This window comes from Ranitomeya variabilis, chromosome 6 (assembly GCF_051348905.1).
Source record: "Ranitomeya variabilis isolate aRanVar5 chromosome 6, aRanVar5.hap1, whole genome shotgun sequence".
Classification (NCBI taxonomy): Eukaryota; Metazoa; Chordata; class Amphibia; order Anura; family Dendrobatidae; genus Ranitomeya; species Ranitomeya variabilis.
The window spans coordinates 444,340,665-444,358,911 of NC_135237.1; the positions used below are offsets into that span (position 1 = coordinate 444,340,665).

Here is an 18,247-nt window from a genome sequence, read left to right on the forward strand (position 1 = left end):
TGAGGCTTGTGGTTAGGGTTATGGTTAGGGTTGGGATTAGGGTTAGGATTAGGGTTGGGATTAGGGTTAGGGGTGTGTCGGGGTTAGGGTTGTGGTTAGGATTAGGGTTGGGGTTAGGGTTGTGGTTAGGGGTGTGTTGGAGTTAGAATTGAGGGGTTTCCACTGTTTAGGCACATCAGGGGCGCAACATGGCGCCACCATTTATTTTCAGCCAATCTCGCGTTCAAAAAGTCAAATGGTTCTCCCTCCCTTCCGAGCCCCAACGTGCGCCCAAACAGTGGTTTACCCAAACATATGGGTTATCGCCGTACTCAGGAAAAATTGCACAACAACTTTGGGGGTCTAATTTCTCCTGTTACCCTTGGAAAAATAAAAAAATGGGCTAAAAACTTGTTTTTGTGGAAAAAAAAAAAGGATTTTTTATTTTCAAGGCTCTACGTTATAAATTTCTTGGAAGCACTTGGGGGATCAAAGTGCTCACCACACATCTAGATAAGTCCCTTGGGGGGTCTAGTTTCCAAAATGGGGTCACTTGTGGGGGGTTTCCCTTCCGAGCCCTGACGTGTGCCCAAACAGTGCACCCCCCCCACATATGGGGTATCAGCGTACTCATGACAAACTGGGCAACAAATATTGGGGTCCAATTTCTCCTGTTACCCTTGTGAAAATAAAAAATTGCTTGCTAAAACATAATTTTTGAGGAAAGAAAAATGATTTTTTATTTTCACAGCTCTGCGTTGTAAACTTCTGTGAAGCACTTGGGGGTTCAAAGTGCTCACCACACATCTAGATAATTTCCTTGGGGGGTCTAGTTTCCAAAATGGGGTCACTTGTGGGGGGTTTCTACTGTTTAGGCACATCAGGGGCTCTGCAAACGTAACATGATGCCCGCAGACCATTCTATCAAAGTCTGCATTCCAAAACGTCACCACTTCCCTTCTGAGCCCCGGCATGTGCCTAAACAGTGGTTCCCCCCCACATATGGGGTATCAGCGTACTCAGGACAAACTGGACAATAACTTTTGGGGTCCAATTTCTCCTGTTACTCTTGTGAAAATAAAAAAAATTGCTTGCTAAAATATAATTTTTGAGGAAAGAAAAATGATTTTTTTTTTGCACGGCTCTACGTTATAAACTTCTATGAAGCACATGGGGGTTCAAAGTGCTCACCACACATCTAGATTAGTACCATAGGAGGTCTAGTTTCAAAAATGGGGTCACTTGTGGGAGAGTTCCAATGTTTAGGCACACAGGGGCTCTCCAAACGCGACATGGTGTCCGCTAACGATTGGAGCTAATTTTTCATTCAAAAAGTCAAATGGCGCTCCTTCCCTTCCGAGCCCTGCCGTGTGCCCAAACAGTGGTTTACCCCCCACATGTGAGGTATCAGTGTACTCAGGAGAAATTGCCCAATAAATTTTAGGATCCCGTTTATCCTGTTGCCCATGTGGAAATGAACAAATTGATGCTAAGAGAAATTTTTTGTGAAAAAAAAAAAGTACTTTTTCATTTTTATGGATCAATTTGTGAAGCAACTGGGGGTTTAAAGTGCTCACTATGCATCTAGATTAGTTCATCGGGGGGTCTAGTTTCTAAAATGGGGTCAATTGTGAGGGATCTCCATTGTTTAGGCACACAGGTGCTCTCCAAAAACGACATGGTGTCTGCTAACGATCGGAGCTAATTTTTCATTCAAAAGTCAAATGGTGTTCCTTCCCTTCCGAGCCTTGCCGTGTGCACAAACAGTGGTTTGTGACCACATATGAGGTATCGGTGTACTCAGGAGAAATTGCCCAACACATTTTAGGATCCATTTTATCCTGTTGCCCATGTGAAAATGAAAAAATTGAGGCTAAAAGAAATTTTTTGTGAAAAAGTACTTTTTCATTTTTACGGATCAATTTGTGAAGCACTTGGGGGTTCAAAATGCTCACTATCCATCTACATAAGCTCCTTGGGGGGTTTAGTTTCCAAAATGGGGTCACTTGTTGGGGAGCTCCATTGTTTAGGCACACGGGGGCTCTCCAAACGCGATATGGTGTCCGCTAAAGATTGGAGACAATTTTTCATTGAAAAATTCAAATGGCGCTCCTTCCCTTCCGAGCCCTGTCGTGCGCCCAAACAGTGGTTGCCCCCCACATATGGGGTATCGGCGTACTCGGGACAAATTGTACAATAACTTTTGGGGTTCAGTTTCTATTTTTACCCTTGGGAAAATAAAAAAATTGTTGCTAAAAATCATTTTTGTGACTAAAGTTAAATTTTCATTTTTTCCTTCCATGTTGCTTCTGCTGCTGTGAAGCACCTGAAGGGTTAATAAACTTCTTGAATGTGGTTTTGAGCACCTTGAGGGGTGCAGTTTTTAGAATGGTGTCACTTTTGGGTATTTTCACCCATATAGACTCCTCAAACTGACTTCAAATGTGAGGTGGTCCCTAAAAAAAATGGAAATGAGAAATCGGTGGTCAACTTTTAACCCTTATAACTTTCTAGCAAAAAAAAATATTTTGTTTCCAAAATTGTGCTGATGTAAAGTAAACATGTGGGAAATGTTATTTATTAACTACTTTGTGTCACATAACTCTCTCGTTTAACAGAATAAAAATTCAAAATGTGAAAATTGCGAAATTTTCGAAATTTTTGAAAAATTACCATTTTTTTCACAAATGAACGCAAAAATGATCGACCTAAATTTACCACTAACATTAAGCCCAATATGTCACAAAAAAACCAATCTCAGAACCGCTAGGATCCGTTGAAGCGTTCCTCAGTTATTACCTCATAAAGGGACACTGGTCAGAATTGCAAAAAACGGCCAGGTCATTAAGGTCAAAATAGGCTGGGTCATGAAGGGGTTAATACATGTATTTAAAAAAAATATTCCCTTCTGCAGGCAGGCACCTGCGCTACACTATGATCACATCCATATTCTGCAGTTAATTATTCTCTATGATAAATTAATTAAAAAAATAATAAATCCGTTTGAAATGGCGCCAGCCGCAGCTGCTACTGCAGGTAACATCTATCAGATCGACGATAGCTGCTACTTTGCAGTCGCCAGTGGCGCCATCTTGCTAGAGTAAGCACAATTTTCTCCATTAAGATGGCGCCGGCCGCTCTTGTGCAGTAGCATCTGTCGGCGATCCGATAGATCAGTGTTTTCCAATTCCGGTCCTCAAGAGCTACCAACAAGTCATGTTTTCAGTATTTTCTTAGTATTGCACAGGTGATAATTGCATCACCTACACAGGCAATAATTCCATCACCTGTGTAATACTAAGGAAATGCTGAAAACATGACCTGTTGATGGCTCTTGAGGACTGGAGCTGAGGAACACAGCGATAGATGCTACTGCACAGGCGTGGCCGGCACCATCTTAGAAAAGGCAATTTATTTTTCTTTCTCAAGATGGCAGCGCCTGCGCAGTAGCAGCTATCGTCGATCTGATCATGGCCATATGTGGACTTGTTTTTTGGGGGACGAGTTGTACTTTTGAACGACACTGTTGGTTATAACACATCGTGTACTGGAAAATTGGAAAAAAAAATCCAAGTGCTGCGAAATTGCAAAAAAAACTGCTATCCCACAGTTGTTGTTTTTTTTCCATGAGTGATCAGAGAGATCTATTGAAACAGAGTTATCTATTTCAAGTGTTTATTTCTGTTAATGTTGATGATTATGGCTTACAGCCAATGAAAACCGAAAAGTTATTATCTCAGTAAATTGGAATTATTAACAAGAAAACACTTGCAAAGGCTTCCTAAGCATTTAAAAAGGCCCCTTAGTCTGTTTCAGTAGCTTCACAATCACGGAGAAGACTGCTGATTTGACAGATGTCCAGAAGACAGTTCATTGACACATTCCGCAAGGAGTGTAAGCCACAAAAGGTCATTGCTAAAGAAGCTGGCTGTTCACAGAGTGTTGTATTCAAGCATATTAATGGAAAGTTGAGTGGAATGAAAAAATGTGGTAGAAAAAGGTCCACAAGCAACAGAGTTAACCGCAGCCTTGAAAGGATTGTTAAGAAAAGGCCATTCAAAAATTTGGGGAGATTCCCAAAGAGTGGACTGCTGCTGGAGTCATTGCTTCAAGAGCCACCACACACAGACGTATCCAGGACATGGACTTGAAGTGTCGCATTCCTTGTGTCAAGCCTCTCATGACCAATAGATAACGCCAGAAGCCTCTTACCTGGGCCAAGGAGAAAAAGAACTGGACTGTTGCTCAGTGGTCAAAGGTGTTGTTTTCAGATGAAAGTAAATTTTGCATTTCATTTGGAAATCAAGGTCCCAGAGTCTGGAGGAAGAGTGGAGAGGCCACATTCCAAGCTGCTTTTGAGGTCTAGTGTGAAGTTTCTACAATCAGTGATGGTTTGGGGAGCCATGTCATCTGCTGGTGTAGCTCCGCTGTGTTTTATTAAAACCAAAGTCAGCACAGTCATCTACCAGGAAATTTTAGAGCTTTTTGGAGATGGAAATTTCATTCTCCAACAGGACTTGGCACCTGTCCACGCTGCCAAGTACCAATACATGGTTTAAAAAGAATCTATGGGGTATTGTCAAGAGGAAGATGAGACACCAGACCCAATAATGTAGATGAGCTGAAGGCTGCTTTCAAAGCAATCTAGGCTTCCGTAACACCTCAGTAGTGCCACAGACTGATCACCTCCATGCCACTCCACATTGATGCAGCCCCAACCAAGTATTGATTGCATTTACTGAACATACATTTCAGTAGGCCAGTATTTCAGATTTTAAAATCATTTTTCAAGTTGATAGTTGAGATAGATCACTCTGTTTGTATTGACTCTATATAATATGTAAGATTCACTTATTGTATTGAATAACTGAAATAAATTAACTATTTGATGATATGCTAATTAATTATATATACACTGCTCAAAAAATAAAGGGAACACTTAAACAACAGAATATAACTCCAAGTAAAGCAAACTTCTGTGAAATCAAACTGTCCACTTAGGAAGCAACACTGTTTGACAATCAATTTCACATGCTGTTGTGCAAATGGAATAGACAACAGATGGAAATTATTGGCTATTATCAAGACACACTCAATAAAGGAGTGGTTCTGCAGGTGGGGACAACAGACCACATCTCGGTACCAATGCTTTCTGGCTGATGTTTTGGTCACTTTTGAATGTTGGTTGTGCTTTCACACTCGTGGTAGCATGAGACGGACTCTACAACCCACACAAGTGGCTCAGGAAGTGCAGCTCATCCAGGATGGCACATCAATGCGAGCTGTGGCAAAAAGGTTTGCTGTGCCTGTCAACGTAGTGTTTAGAGGCTGGAGGCCCTACCAGGAGACAGGCCAGTACATCAGGAGACATGGCGGGGGCTGTAGGAGGGCAACAACCTAGCAGCAGGACCGCTACCTCAGCCTTTATGCATGGTGGAACAGGAGGAGCACTGCCAGTGCCCTGCAAAATGACCTCCAGCAGGCCAAAAATGTGCTTGTGTCTGCACAAACGGTAAGAAACCGACTCTGAGGATGGGCTGAGTGCCCATTGTCCACAAATGGGGGTTGTGCTGACAGCCCAACACCGTGCAGGACGCTTGGCATTTGCCACAGAACACCAGGATTGGCAAATTCGCCACTGGCGCCCTGTGCTCTTCACATATGAAAGCAGGTTCACACTGAGCACATGTGACAGACGTGACAGAGTCTAGAGACACCGTGGAGAGCGATCTGCCTGCATCATCCTTCAGCATGGCCGGTTTGGCAGTGAGTCAGTAATGGTGTGGGGTGGCATTTCTTTGGAGGGCCACACAGCCTCCATGTGCTCGCCAGAGGTAGCCTGACTGCCATTAGGTACCAAGATGAGATCCTTCGAGCCCTTGTGAGACCATATGCTGGTGTGGTTGTCCCTGGATTCCTCCTAATGCAGGGCAATGCCAGACCTCATGTGGCTGGAGTGTGTCAGCAGTTCCTGCAAGATGAGGGCATTGAAGCTATGGACTGGCCCCGCCCGTTTCCCGGACCTGAATCCGATTGAACACATCTGGGACATCATGTCTCGCACCATCCACCAACGTCACGTTGCACCACAGACTGTCCAAGAGTTGGCGTATGCTTTAGTCCAGGTCTGGAAAGAGATACCTCAGGAGACCATCCGTTGCCTCATCAAGAGCATGCCCAGGCGTTGTAGAGAGGTCATACAGGCACGCGGAGGCCAAACACACTACTGAGCATTGTTTGCTTGTCTTGAGGCATTTCCACTGAAGTTGGATCAGCCTGTAACTTCATTTTCCACGTTGATTTTGAGCATCATTCCAACTCTAGACCTCCGTGGGATATTAGTTGTGATTTACATTTATAATTTTAAGGTTTTATTGTTCTTAACACATTCCACTATGTAATGAATAAAGATTTACATCTGGAATATTTCATTCAGTGATATTTAGGATGTGGGCTTTTAGTGTTCCCTTTATTTTTATGAGCAGTATATATAACACTTTCAACTCCCTCCTCCGCCCACCACTGCCCCCTCCGAGTTCCCTAATCGTTGCTGAGGACTTTGCCACGCACTTCAAAAATAAGATAGACCAAACAAGGCAAGTCTTTGTTGTCCAACCACCACACCCCCTTTGTTTGAGAGACCAATGCCCAAACCCCATAACTTCACTCGCCAAAATCTCTGAATGGGAGCTTGCTCATCTTCTCTCCAAATCACACCTCACCACTTGTGCACTTGACCCCATCCCATTCCACCTCCTCCCCAACCTCACCACCACACTAATCCCATCCCTAACCCATCTCTTCAACCTTTCACTAACTTCTGGTACCTTCCCCTCTGCCTTCAAACATGCCACAATCACACCTATCCTCAAAAAGCCATCCCTTGACCCATGCACTATGTCCAGCTATCGCCCCATATATTTGCTCCCATTTGCTTCCAAACTTCTTAAGCAGCACGTCCATGCTGAACTTACCTCTCACTTTGCATCTAACTCTCTCTTCGACAACCTTCAATCTGGCTTCCGTCCCCACCATTCCACTTTGACTGCCCTGACCAAAATTGCTAATGACTTACTTACAGCCAAAGCTAACAGACAATTCTCTATACTCCTCCTCCTAGACCTGTCCTCTGCCTTCAACACAGTTGACCACTGCCTCCTACTACAGATCCTCTCTTCCTTTGGGGTCAAAGACCTTGCACTATCTTGGATCTCCTCATACCTTACCAACCACACATTCAGCGTTTCCTACTCCCATACTACCTCTTCATCTCGCCCCCCTCTCTGTTGGAGTCCCCCAAGGCTCTGTCCTAGGACCCTTACTCTTCTCAATCTATACACTTAGCCTGGGACAACTCATAAGGTCCTATGGCTTCCAGTACCATCTATATGCCGATGACACTCAGATCTACCTCTCGGGTCCAGATGTCACCTCTCTGCTCTCCAGAATCCCAGAGTGTCTATCAGCCATATCCTCCTTCTTCTCCTCTCCCTTCCTCAAGCTCAATGTGGACAAATCTGAACTCATTATCTTTCCTCCATCACGCATATCTTCCCTACCTGATTTATCTATCAAAATAAATGAAATCAGACTTTCCCCTGTCCCCAAAATCCACTGCCTCGGAGTAACCCTTGACTCTGCCCTGTCCTTCAAACTGCACATCCAAGCTCTCGCCACCTCCTATCGCCTCCAGCTTAAAAATATTTCCAGAATCCATCCTTTCCTCAACCCACACTCTACCAAAATGCCCGTGCATGCCCTAATCATCTCCCGCATCGACTACTGCAACATACTCCTCTGTGGCCTACCTTCTAACACTCTCGCACGCCTCCAGTCCATCCTTAACTCTGCTGCCCGACTAATCTCTCTTCTCGCTACACTCCTGCTTCCCCCCTTTGTAAATCCCTTCACTGGCTCCCAATTTCCCAGCGTATCCAGTTTAAATTACTAACACTGACCTACGAAGCCATCCATAACCTTTCTCCTACATATATTTCCACACTAATCTCTCAATATCTCCGGTCCTCCCAAGACCACCTCCTCTCCTCCACGCTTATTCGCACCTCACCCAATCGCCTCCAAGACTTCTCCCGAATATCACCCATCCTCTGAAATTCAGTGCCCCAGCACGTCCGGTTATCCACTACTACTTTGGATCCTTCAAAAGAAACCTGAAAACCCACCTCTTCAAAGAAGCTTACAACCTGTAAAGACCACAAGTCTCGGAAAGAGGAGAGTAAGAACGAAAATGGAGAATAGCCATGTTTGAATAGATGTTAATATTAAATAATTTTAAGTGCAAATATAGTGTACAAGGAAAATGTTCTCATTTAGCCTGCATTCACATGTTGCTGCCGCCAATGTAGCACCATTTTCCCACAGTTTTTAATTGCAGTGAAAGTGATGTGGTTTTACCCCCATAGCAGCAAAAAACTACACTGTGGCTGCACACTGAAAACATTAGCCTTAGTGATCTAAATAGTAATCAGGGAATTAAAACGCCATAATATGTAACATATATCTGAAATATTTTCTACACTTTTTTTTTTTATTTTTTTCATTTTCCTTTTAGTAAAGTTTAATGATCATTGTATTTTTTATTCTTTATACAATAAACAGAAAGTCATGATATTTAAAATTAAGACAATACCCTTTGGCATGTAAATTATATAATTCTTTGTAAAACTAATTTCACATTGTATTTGGTTTAATGGGCTTTTTAACTGTGCTTAAGTGTCGGAACAGTTCTGCAGAAAGCAATTCTTCTAATGTTCTGAGGAAAATAAACTGTAAATAGTCCCATTTGTATGCTTTTGGCATAAATTAACACAACTATTGGCCGTGTGACACATTCTTAAATTCTCTGTAGGGGAGGCCTAGCTGAAAGACTGAATCGCCTGCATAACAGAGAGAGGTCTGCCATTACATTTTGGAGGCATCAACGAGGATCTGATTGCAAAATTCCTTTAGGTAAGGCTTAATGTGTTGTGTTCTGCATCAAATAGTATACTTCTCATCTATCTTAAATGTACTGACAAAATAATATTCCTTTCAGTGGTGAGAAAAAGTTTTGAGACTTAACACAAATTTTGTTTTGTTTTTGTTTTTTTTACAAACTTTGTTGCTTAATGGTTCTTAAATCTTTCATTCAGATGTTTCTGTGGTTGCTGAAGTACAATTGTAAACGTTTCACAAGTGTTTAAACTTTTATTGACAAATAGATCAAATTGATAGGAAGACTCAATAATTACAATGTTCACCTGTATTTTTTTAGACTTCTGCAATTCGCCCTGGCAAACTACATACCGGCTTCTGGGCCAAATCCTGACTGATGGGAACACCAGAATGCATAATGAGTACTTGAAGTTAATTACAGTTGCTGTGTTTTTGTTTATCCACCCGTTTTTTGAGGATTGACCACAGTTCCTCAATTTAATTGAGATCTGGGGCTTTACCTGGCCCCAATCTGTTTTGATCACCGAGCCACTTAGTTATCGCTTTTTCCTTGTGACATGGTTCTTCATCATGCTTAAAAATTCATTGTTCATCACCAAATTGCTCCTGGATTGTTAGAGAAAAGTTACTTTTGCAACATGTTTAGTTCTATTCTTTATTCAATGTTGTGTTCTTAGAAAAAAAAATGAGTTAGCCCACTTCCTGAATGAAAAGCAGCGCCACACTTTAATTTTCTCAGGATCTTTTGCTGTTGGCATTACATAAAATTCATGGTAGCACTCACCTTTTCTTCTCCAGGTTATCTGTCTTCCAGATGTCCCAAACAGTCTTATGACAGATTCACCTTGTACTTATTTATTAATTTTACTCACTTATATAGCGCCATTAATTCTACAGCGCTTTACAGACATTATTTGCACTATACCTATTGGGACTCACAATTTACATTCCTTATCAGTAGGTCTTTGGAGCATCGGAGGAAACCCACAAAAACACAGGGAGAACATACAAACTCCTTGTAGATGTTGTCCTTGGTGGTATTTGAACCCAGGACTCCAGCGCTGAAAGGCTACGTTGCAAACCACTGAGCCACCATGCTGCTCATGTAGAAAATGGGGGATACGTCTTATAGTCCGGATGTATGGGCTCTGGTGGGGAGGTGAGGGAGCGGTTTCGGCGGAGCATCGGGTCACAGGAGGCTAGAGCCGGCAGCTCCGGCTAACTCCTGTGCCTGCTGCTACAGAGAAATGACTATGCACTGCATTTCACACCCATGGGCATGGAGGGTAATGCATATTCATTTTTCTGGCATCCTGGTATAAATGGCCCCATCCTGTTCCTGGTATGATTGTTCCCATCCTTTTTCTTTTATAATTGGCCCCATCCTGTTCCTGGTATTCATGGACTCATCAGGAAAGATTAAAAAAACTCAAAACAATGCATTCACATACACGGCGCTCTCTTGCAGCGTCCTGCTCCGATGCCAGCATCTGCTTAATGCTTGTAAGCAGCACATGGCAGGGACGTCATGCGCTGCTCACAAGCAGAACACAGCTGCCAGAGTACTCACCGAGACCGTTCATCGAAGAGAGCGGTGAATATCCATTCCTCTTCAGTAGCGTGCAGTGTCAGCCAGCGGCTTTCTGCTGCTTTTGTTGGTCACGTGTGCCGATACTGAAGAGAAATGTTAATTAATCGATGACATGTTATTTATTTTACTCACTTAAAAGCGCCATTAACCCCTTAATCCCATATGACGTACTATCCTGTCAAGGTGACCTGGGACTTAAATCCCAGTGACGGGATAGTACGTCATATGCGATCGGGCCGGGTGTCAGCTGACTATCGCAGCTGACATCCGGCACTATGTGCCAGGAGCGGTTACGGACCGTCCCCGGCACATTAACCCCCGGCACACTGCGATCAAACATGATTGCAGTGTTCCGGAGGTATAGGGAAGCATCGCGCAGGGAGGGGGCTCCCTGCGTGCTTCCCTGAGACCCCCGAAGCAACGCGATGTGATCGCGTTGCTCTGAGGGTCTCTTACCACCTCCTCCCTGCAGCAGACCCGGATGCCGCGGCCATTTTGGATTTGGGTCTGCTGCAGGGAGGAGGAGGTAAGAGACCCTCAGAGCAACGCGGGAGGTGGCTTCACAGTGCCTGCTCAGAGCAGGCGCCGGGAAGCCTGGAGCTGTGCACGTCAGATCGCCAATCTGACACAGTGCACAGCAAAGTGTCAGATCAGCGATCTTACACTATAACATGATGTTATAGTGTAAAAAAAAAATATTCACATGTGTAAAAAAATATATAAAAAAATCCCCCCCCCCAAAAAAAAATATTGTTCCTATAAATACATTTCTTTATCTAAATAAAAAAACAATAAAAGTACACATATTTAGTATCGCCGCGTCCGTAACGACCCGACCTATAACACTGTCCCACTAGTTAACCCCTTAAGTGAACACCGTAAAAAAAGAGCAAAAAACGCTTTTTAATCATACCGCCAAACAAAAAGTGGAATAACACGCGATCAAAAAGACGGATCTAAATAACCATGGTACCGCTGAAAACGTCATCTTGTCCCGCAAAAAACGAGCCGCCATACAGTGTCATCAAAGAAAAAATAAAAAAGTTATAGTCCTCAGAATAAAACGATGCAAAAATAATTATTTTTTCTATAAAATAGTTTTTATCGTATAAAAGCGCCAAAACATAAAAAAAGATATAAATGAGGTATCGCTGTAATCGCACTGACCGAAAGCATAAAACTGCTTTATCCATTTTACCAAACGCGGAACGGTATAAACGCCTCCCCCAAAAGAAATTCATGAATAGCTGGTTTTTGGTCATTCTGCCTCACAAAAATCAGAATAAAAAGCGATCAAAAAATGTCACTTGCCAGAAAATGTTACCAATAAAAACGTCAACTCGTCCCGCAAAAAAAAAGACATCACATGACTCTGTGGACCAAAATATGGAAAAATTATAGCTCTCAAAAGGTGGAAACGCAAAAAATATTTTTTACAATAAAAAGTGTCTTTCAGAGTGTGACGGCTGCCAATCATAAAAATCCGCTAAAAAACCCGCTATAAAAGTAAACCAAACCCCCCTTCATGACCCCCTTAGTTAGTGAAAAAAAAAAAAATAAATAAATAAAAATGTATTTATTTCCATTTTCCCATTAGGGCTAGGGTTAGGGTTAGGGTTGGGGCTAGGGTTAAGGCTACAGTTAGGGTTTGGATTACATTTACGGTTGGTAATAAGGTTGGGATTAGGGTTAGGGGTGTGTCAGGGTTAGGGGTGTGGTTAGGGTTACCGTCGGGATTAGGGTTAGGGATGTGTTTGGATTAGGGTTTCAGTTATAATTGGGGGGTTTCCACTGTTTAGGCACATCAGGGGCTCTCCAAGCGCGACATGGCATCCGATCTCAATTCCAGCCAATTCTGCGTTGAAAATGTAAAACAGTGCTCCTTCCCTTCCGAGCTCTCCCGTGCTCCCAAACAGGGGTTTACCCCAACATGTGGGGTATCAGCGTACTCAGGACACATTGGACAACAACTTTTGGGGTCCAATTTCTCCTGTTACCCTTGGGAAAATACAAAACTGGGGGCTATAAAATATTTTTTGTGGAAAAAAAAAGGATTTTTTCTTTTCACGGCTCTGCGTTATAAACTGTAGTGAAACACTTGGGGGTTCAAAGTTCTCACAAAACATCTAGATAAGTTCCTTGGGGGGTCTAGTTTCCAATATGGGGTCACTTGTCAGGGTTTTTACTGTTTAGGTACATTAGGGGCTCTGCAAACTCAATATGACGCCTGCAGACCAATCCATCTAAGTCTGCATTCCAAATTACGCTCCTTCCTGTAATAATTATAGGGCATAACTCAGGAGACTCTTTGCGTGGAACAAGACAACTACAGGACACAGTTTTTTAATCGGTAAAGTCTATATTATCACACGGTGATTCAAACAGGTGCAGAGAGAAACTCAAGTCCACAACACTTGGTGCAAATAATAAACGCAGCTTAGCAGTCTATAGGAAACTTCAGCGGAAAATGCAATGAAGCTGAAAGTCTATGAAGCACAGTTATTCTTGAGGATACTTGACACGAATAAATCCTTGTCTTAGTCCAGGCACAGATAGATATGCTTATTAGGCAGTTCAAATCAAATCTTAGCTCAACCAGGGAGGCCTGGTTAATAGTCTCAGGTTATTGCAAGGCAGCAACAGCTTACATGACCAGCAAATGCAGATGGAAGTAAACACGAACAGCACATGAAGGAGGATTACTGGAAACTTGTGTATGCAGCAGGAACTCAGAGCAGAGTAGCAGGATCACCACACAGGTTCACAGGAGCAGGTGTATAGCCAGGGAGTAATCAGGTCAGGAGCTGGATGCAAGCAGAATACTCTAGCACAGACTGAAGGCTGGGGTGGAGTTTTATAGCAGGAGACACAGTGCACATGAGACCAAAGACGCCATCTTGAAAAAGGGCAGTAATGCACAAAAGGTTAAAAATGTTCAGAGTCCTGATATTACTCCCTCCTTAGAAGCGGCCTCAGGACGATCCTGGACCTGGTTTCTCAAAGAATCTCTGATGAAAATGAGAAATCTTCTGTTGGGCATTGATGTTTTCCACGGGGTCCCAAGAGTCTTCCTCAGGGAAATATCCCTGCCATCTTATCAGATATTGGAGCCGATTCCTGCGAATCCTGGAATCAATAATTTCCTCCACCACGAATTGTTCTTGCCCATCAATCACCACAGGCTGCGGAGGTGGCACGACACATCCCTGGAAGGTATTAGGAGATACAGGCTTTAGTAAAGATACATGAAATACTGGGTGTACCTTCATTGTCCTAGGCAGCTTCAGCTGGCAGGCCACAGAGCTCACAATACCGTTGATCTTGAAAGGGACAATGAATTTCTGTCCAAGTTTTTGTGAAGGAACGTTTAACTTCAGATTCTTAGTTGCTAACCACACGGAATCTCCTACCTTGAACATGGGTGCAGGTTTACGGAATCTATCAGCCGATCTCTTATAATGTTCTTGAGCTGTGGTCAGGGATTCCTTCAGAACCTCCAGATTCTGTCTCATCGCAGTCAGCCTTTCCTCCACTGCCGGAACTGGAGAATTAATTGGAGACCTAGGTAAAATACACGGATGATAACCCAGATTGGCAAAGAAAGGTGTAAATTTAGTGGAGGCGCTCTGAGAATTGTTATATGAAAATTCGGCTAACGGCAGCAACTCCAAACAATCATCCTGGAGATGGCTGACATAACATCTTAGATATTGTTCCAGCGTCTGGTTGGTATGCTCAGTCTGACCATTTGTCTGGGGATGGTAAGCAGAAGAGAGACAGACATTAATATTGAGTGCAGAGCAAAACCTCTTTCAGAATCTTGAAGTGAACTGTACTCCACGGTCAGAGATGATCTCATCCGGAACCCCATGCAACCAAAAGACATTCTGTATAACCAAGTTCACTGTATCTTTAGCTGAGGGGAGGCCGGTGCACGGAACAAAATGAGCAGCTTTAGTCAGGCGATCAACTACCACCATGATTGTATTCAAAGTCCATTGATATAGACCCCCAAGGGTGGGACGGAACAGGTAATGGTTGTAGAAGACCCGTAGGTGCCACATGAGGAGTCTTGTAATGGGCACATACCTTGCAAGAGAGAACATAGTCCTTGGTATCCTTCAGACAAGTTGGCCACTAGAAGAATCGGCTCAGGAACTCTTGTGTCTTCTGTACCCCCCTGTGACCAGCCAACTTGGAGTCATGTACCAACTTGTGGATCTGCAGACGGACGACCTCCGGGACGTAGATACGTCGATCTCTGAACCACATGCCACCCTTAAAGACAAGATTAATATCCACAGGTGGGTTGGCCAGAAATACATCACCTTCATAGGCCTCCCTGCACTCCTTCCACAAGTCCTGATCGTGGATAACTCCGATGAAATTGGTATCAGATAGAATGTATGTGTGTACATGTAATCCCTTTAAAACTTCACTTTTAATATTTAAATATAAAACCCTGACCCAAAACAAACCTTGGTTAGATACCATATATGATATAGAAATACCACCAAATAGATCACCTGTTAAGGTCCTACATAAAACCTACTGCCCACGCCTGCCTTGCTGTGGAGGTTGGCACCCTAAGAAACGATTTATTGGCGCCCCCACTCAACGCAGGCTGTCCCTCTCTTCCCTACAATATCCCTCTCAGCATAGGTGGGAAAACAAAATAGTCAAGAGCAGTGGTGAAAAAAGGCACATAAAATGCACATAGATACATAAAATACCCAAAAGGCCTCAACAGGCACCCCCAAATACCATTGTGATAATCCAACACATCGCATAGATAACAGATCAGACAATCAACCAATATTCAGTCTAAACATAACTATACTTGTCCCATGTCCATCATGAACACAGACTCATGGCAAATCATAGTCCCTTTAGGACCAACACAAATGACCAGAGTATTATGATGAATAATGATGAAAATGACTTGGCGTGTGCTGGTATCTCCCCAACGCGTTTCCCCGTTAGCACGGTTCATCAGTAGGAAAAGATGTGGTAATCGATAATGCCGGATGCTATACAGATAAGTAGCATAGACCGGCGGTGGAAATGTGCGAGCTTAAATAACTCACATTGAATCCGCACGTCTGAATAGGCCCCGCCCCCTCACGTATGCAGCGGGATTCCAACGGGGTCACAATAGCGTTAGGTCCCCCAATTTAGATAGAATCAATATACCGCTAGTCCTCTATTACTCCACGAGAGATTCCCATGCTCTACTATGCATATACTATGATTACTCATATTACTGTGCTGTTAGTTGCCTTACTAGTCCCTTCACTTCCGGGTCCTCATGTGTCCAGGCGCGCACTTCCTGTTCTGAGTTGCTCATGCGCATAACTCATTATCCAGATCTAGGTGAAACGCACCACCGTCAGATGGCTTGCGTACCACAAGGAGACTGTGCAGTAGTCATAGAGAGGCGTGAATTATGATTATGGACCAACCTATATATTTAAAAATGTGCTATTTACTGCTAGATGAAGCAGATACCTATGAGGTCCTGGGTTATGCTCCTACTACGAGATATAGTCATGAACTGATGGACATCCTGGATAGGGCTAAGGAGGGGAATCTATTGTCTCTGAATGAATGGAAGTTTCTGGCGCCAAATAATCCAGTCAGGCCCACAGTCTACGCCCTACCTAAGATACACAAGGGCCTTTCCCCTCTTAAAGGGCGCCCAATCGTATCAGGAATTGACTCAGTGACGCAGAAAAGCGGGATCTACTTGGATAGGATCCTAAGACCCTTCGTTACATCTTTGCCTTCCTACGTTCGCGACACATCACATCTATTGAATCAGCTAGAAGGTATCACGGTGGAAACTGACACTCTGCTTGTATCAATAGATGTGGAGGCTCTCTATAGCAGCATCCCGCATGCTTGCGGGATGGAGGCTATTATTCATTATCTGCAGATGAGAGCAATTGAATGTCGTGAGCATAATTTATTTGTTGAGGAACTTTTGCAATTCTGTTTGACCCACAATTACTTCCTCTTTGATGGGAAATACTTCCACCAGCTCAGGGGTACTGCGATGGGGAGCCCGTGTGCTAACATCTTCCTGGGCTGGTGGGAGGAAACCATTATTTTTGGAGAGGGGGGACCATGGTGGAGCTCCCACATCAGCCTCTGGGCCAGATACATTGATGACATCTTGGTGATATGGTCTGGCCCAGAGGCTGAGCTCCAGCACTTTGTGGAGGCAATTAATATCAATAATATTGGGCTTCGCTTTACCCACGAGTACCATGATAGGAGTATCAATTTCCTTGATTTGACCATCTCTAAGGAACTTGATGGGAGCATCAGCACTTGTATGTTTCGTGGAGTAATAGAGGACTAGCGGTATATTGATTCTATCGAAATTGGGGGACCTAACGCTATTGTGACCCCGTTGGAATCCCGCTGCATACGTGAGGGGGCGGGGCCTATTCAGACGTGCGGATTCAATGTGAGTTATTTAAGCTCGCACATTTCCACCGCCGGTCTATGCTACTTATCTGTATAGCATCCGGCATTATCGATTACCACATCTTTTCCTCCTGATGAACCGTGCTAACGGGGAAACGCGTCGGGGAGATACCAGCACACGCTAAGTCATTTTCATCATTATTCATCATAATACTCTGGTCATTTGTGTTGGTCCTAAAGGGACTATGATTTGCCATGAGTCTGTGTTCATGATGGACATGGGACAAGTATAGTGTTGATTGTCTGATCTGTTATCTATGCGATGTGTTGGATTATCACAATGGTATTTGGGGGTGCCTGTTGAGGCCTTTTGGGTATTTTATGTATCTATGTGCATTTTATGTGCCTTTTTTCACCACTGCTCTTGACTATTTTGTTTTCCCACCTATGCTGAGAGGGATATTGTAGGGAAGAGAGGGACAGCCTGCGTTGAGTGGGGCCGCCAATAAATCGTTTCTTAGGGTGCCAACCTCCACAGCAAGGCAGGCGTGAGCAGTAGGTTTTATGTAGGACCTTAACAGGTGATCTATTTGGTGGTATTTTTATATCATATATGGTATCTAACCAAGGTTTGTTTTGGGTCAGGGTTTTATATTTAAATATTAAAAGTGAAGTTTTAAAGGGATTACATGTACACACTGAGTCTTATTAGTTCCTAGTCTATTTTTGATTTATGTCTTATCAGATAGAATGGTCTTGGACGGGGCTCCAGGTACGGAATCCACAGCATGGATTCGGGATAAAGCATCAGCCTTCCCATTACGAGAACCTGGACGGTACGAGATAACAAAGTTAAATTGATTTAAAAATAAGTTCCAACGAGCCTGACGAGAAGAAAGACATCTAGCGGATCTAAGGAACTCTAGATTGCGATGGTCAGTTAGCACTATGATCTGTTGTGCAGCTCCTTGCAGATGATGCCTCCATTCTTTGAAAGCCGCAATAATAGCCAGCAATTCCTTGTCTCCCACGTCGTAATTCTTCTCTGCTGAGGTTAGTCTACGGGAAAAGAAAGCACAAGGATGTAGCAGACACTTCTCTCCAGTTCTTAGGGGGAGAATAGCCCCCAAAGCATTATCAGAAGCGTCCACCTCCACAATGAAAGTAAGTGTTGGATCTGGGTGTATCAACAGCGGTGCTGATGTGAAACAGATCTTAAGCCGATCAAAAGCTTCTTGAGCCTGTGATGACCACTTAAAGGGCTTTTCCTTCCTTGTCAAGGAAGTAATG

At 43.5% G+C, this 18,247-nt stretch overlaps 1 protein-coding gene across 1 annotated transcript in view; it reads left to right on the plus strand.

The window, feature by feature from the left end:
• The window catches only part of SPIDR (scaffold protein involved in DNA repair), a 783,664-nt gene that overhangs the window by 240,825 nt on the left and 524,592 nt on the right, over positions 1-18,247 (plus strand). Inside the window, exon 7 of the mRNA XM_077270463.1 lies at positions 8,849-8,949. Within this exon, the coding sequence (XP_077126578.1) occupies positions 8,849-8,949 (101 nt within the window). The remainder of the gene's footprint in view (positions 1-8,848; positions 8,950-18,247) is intronic.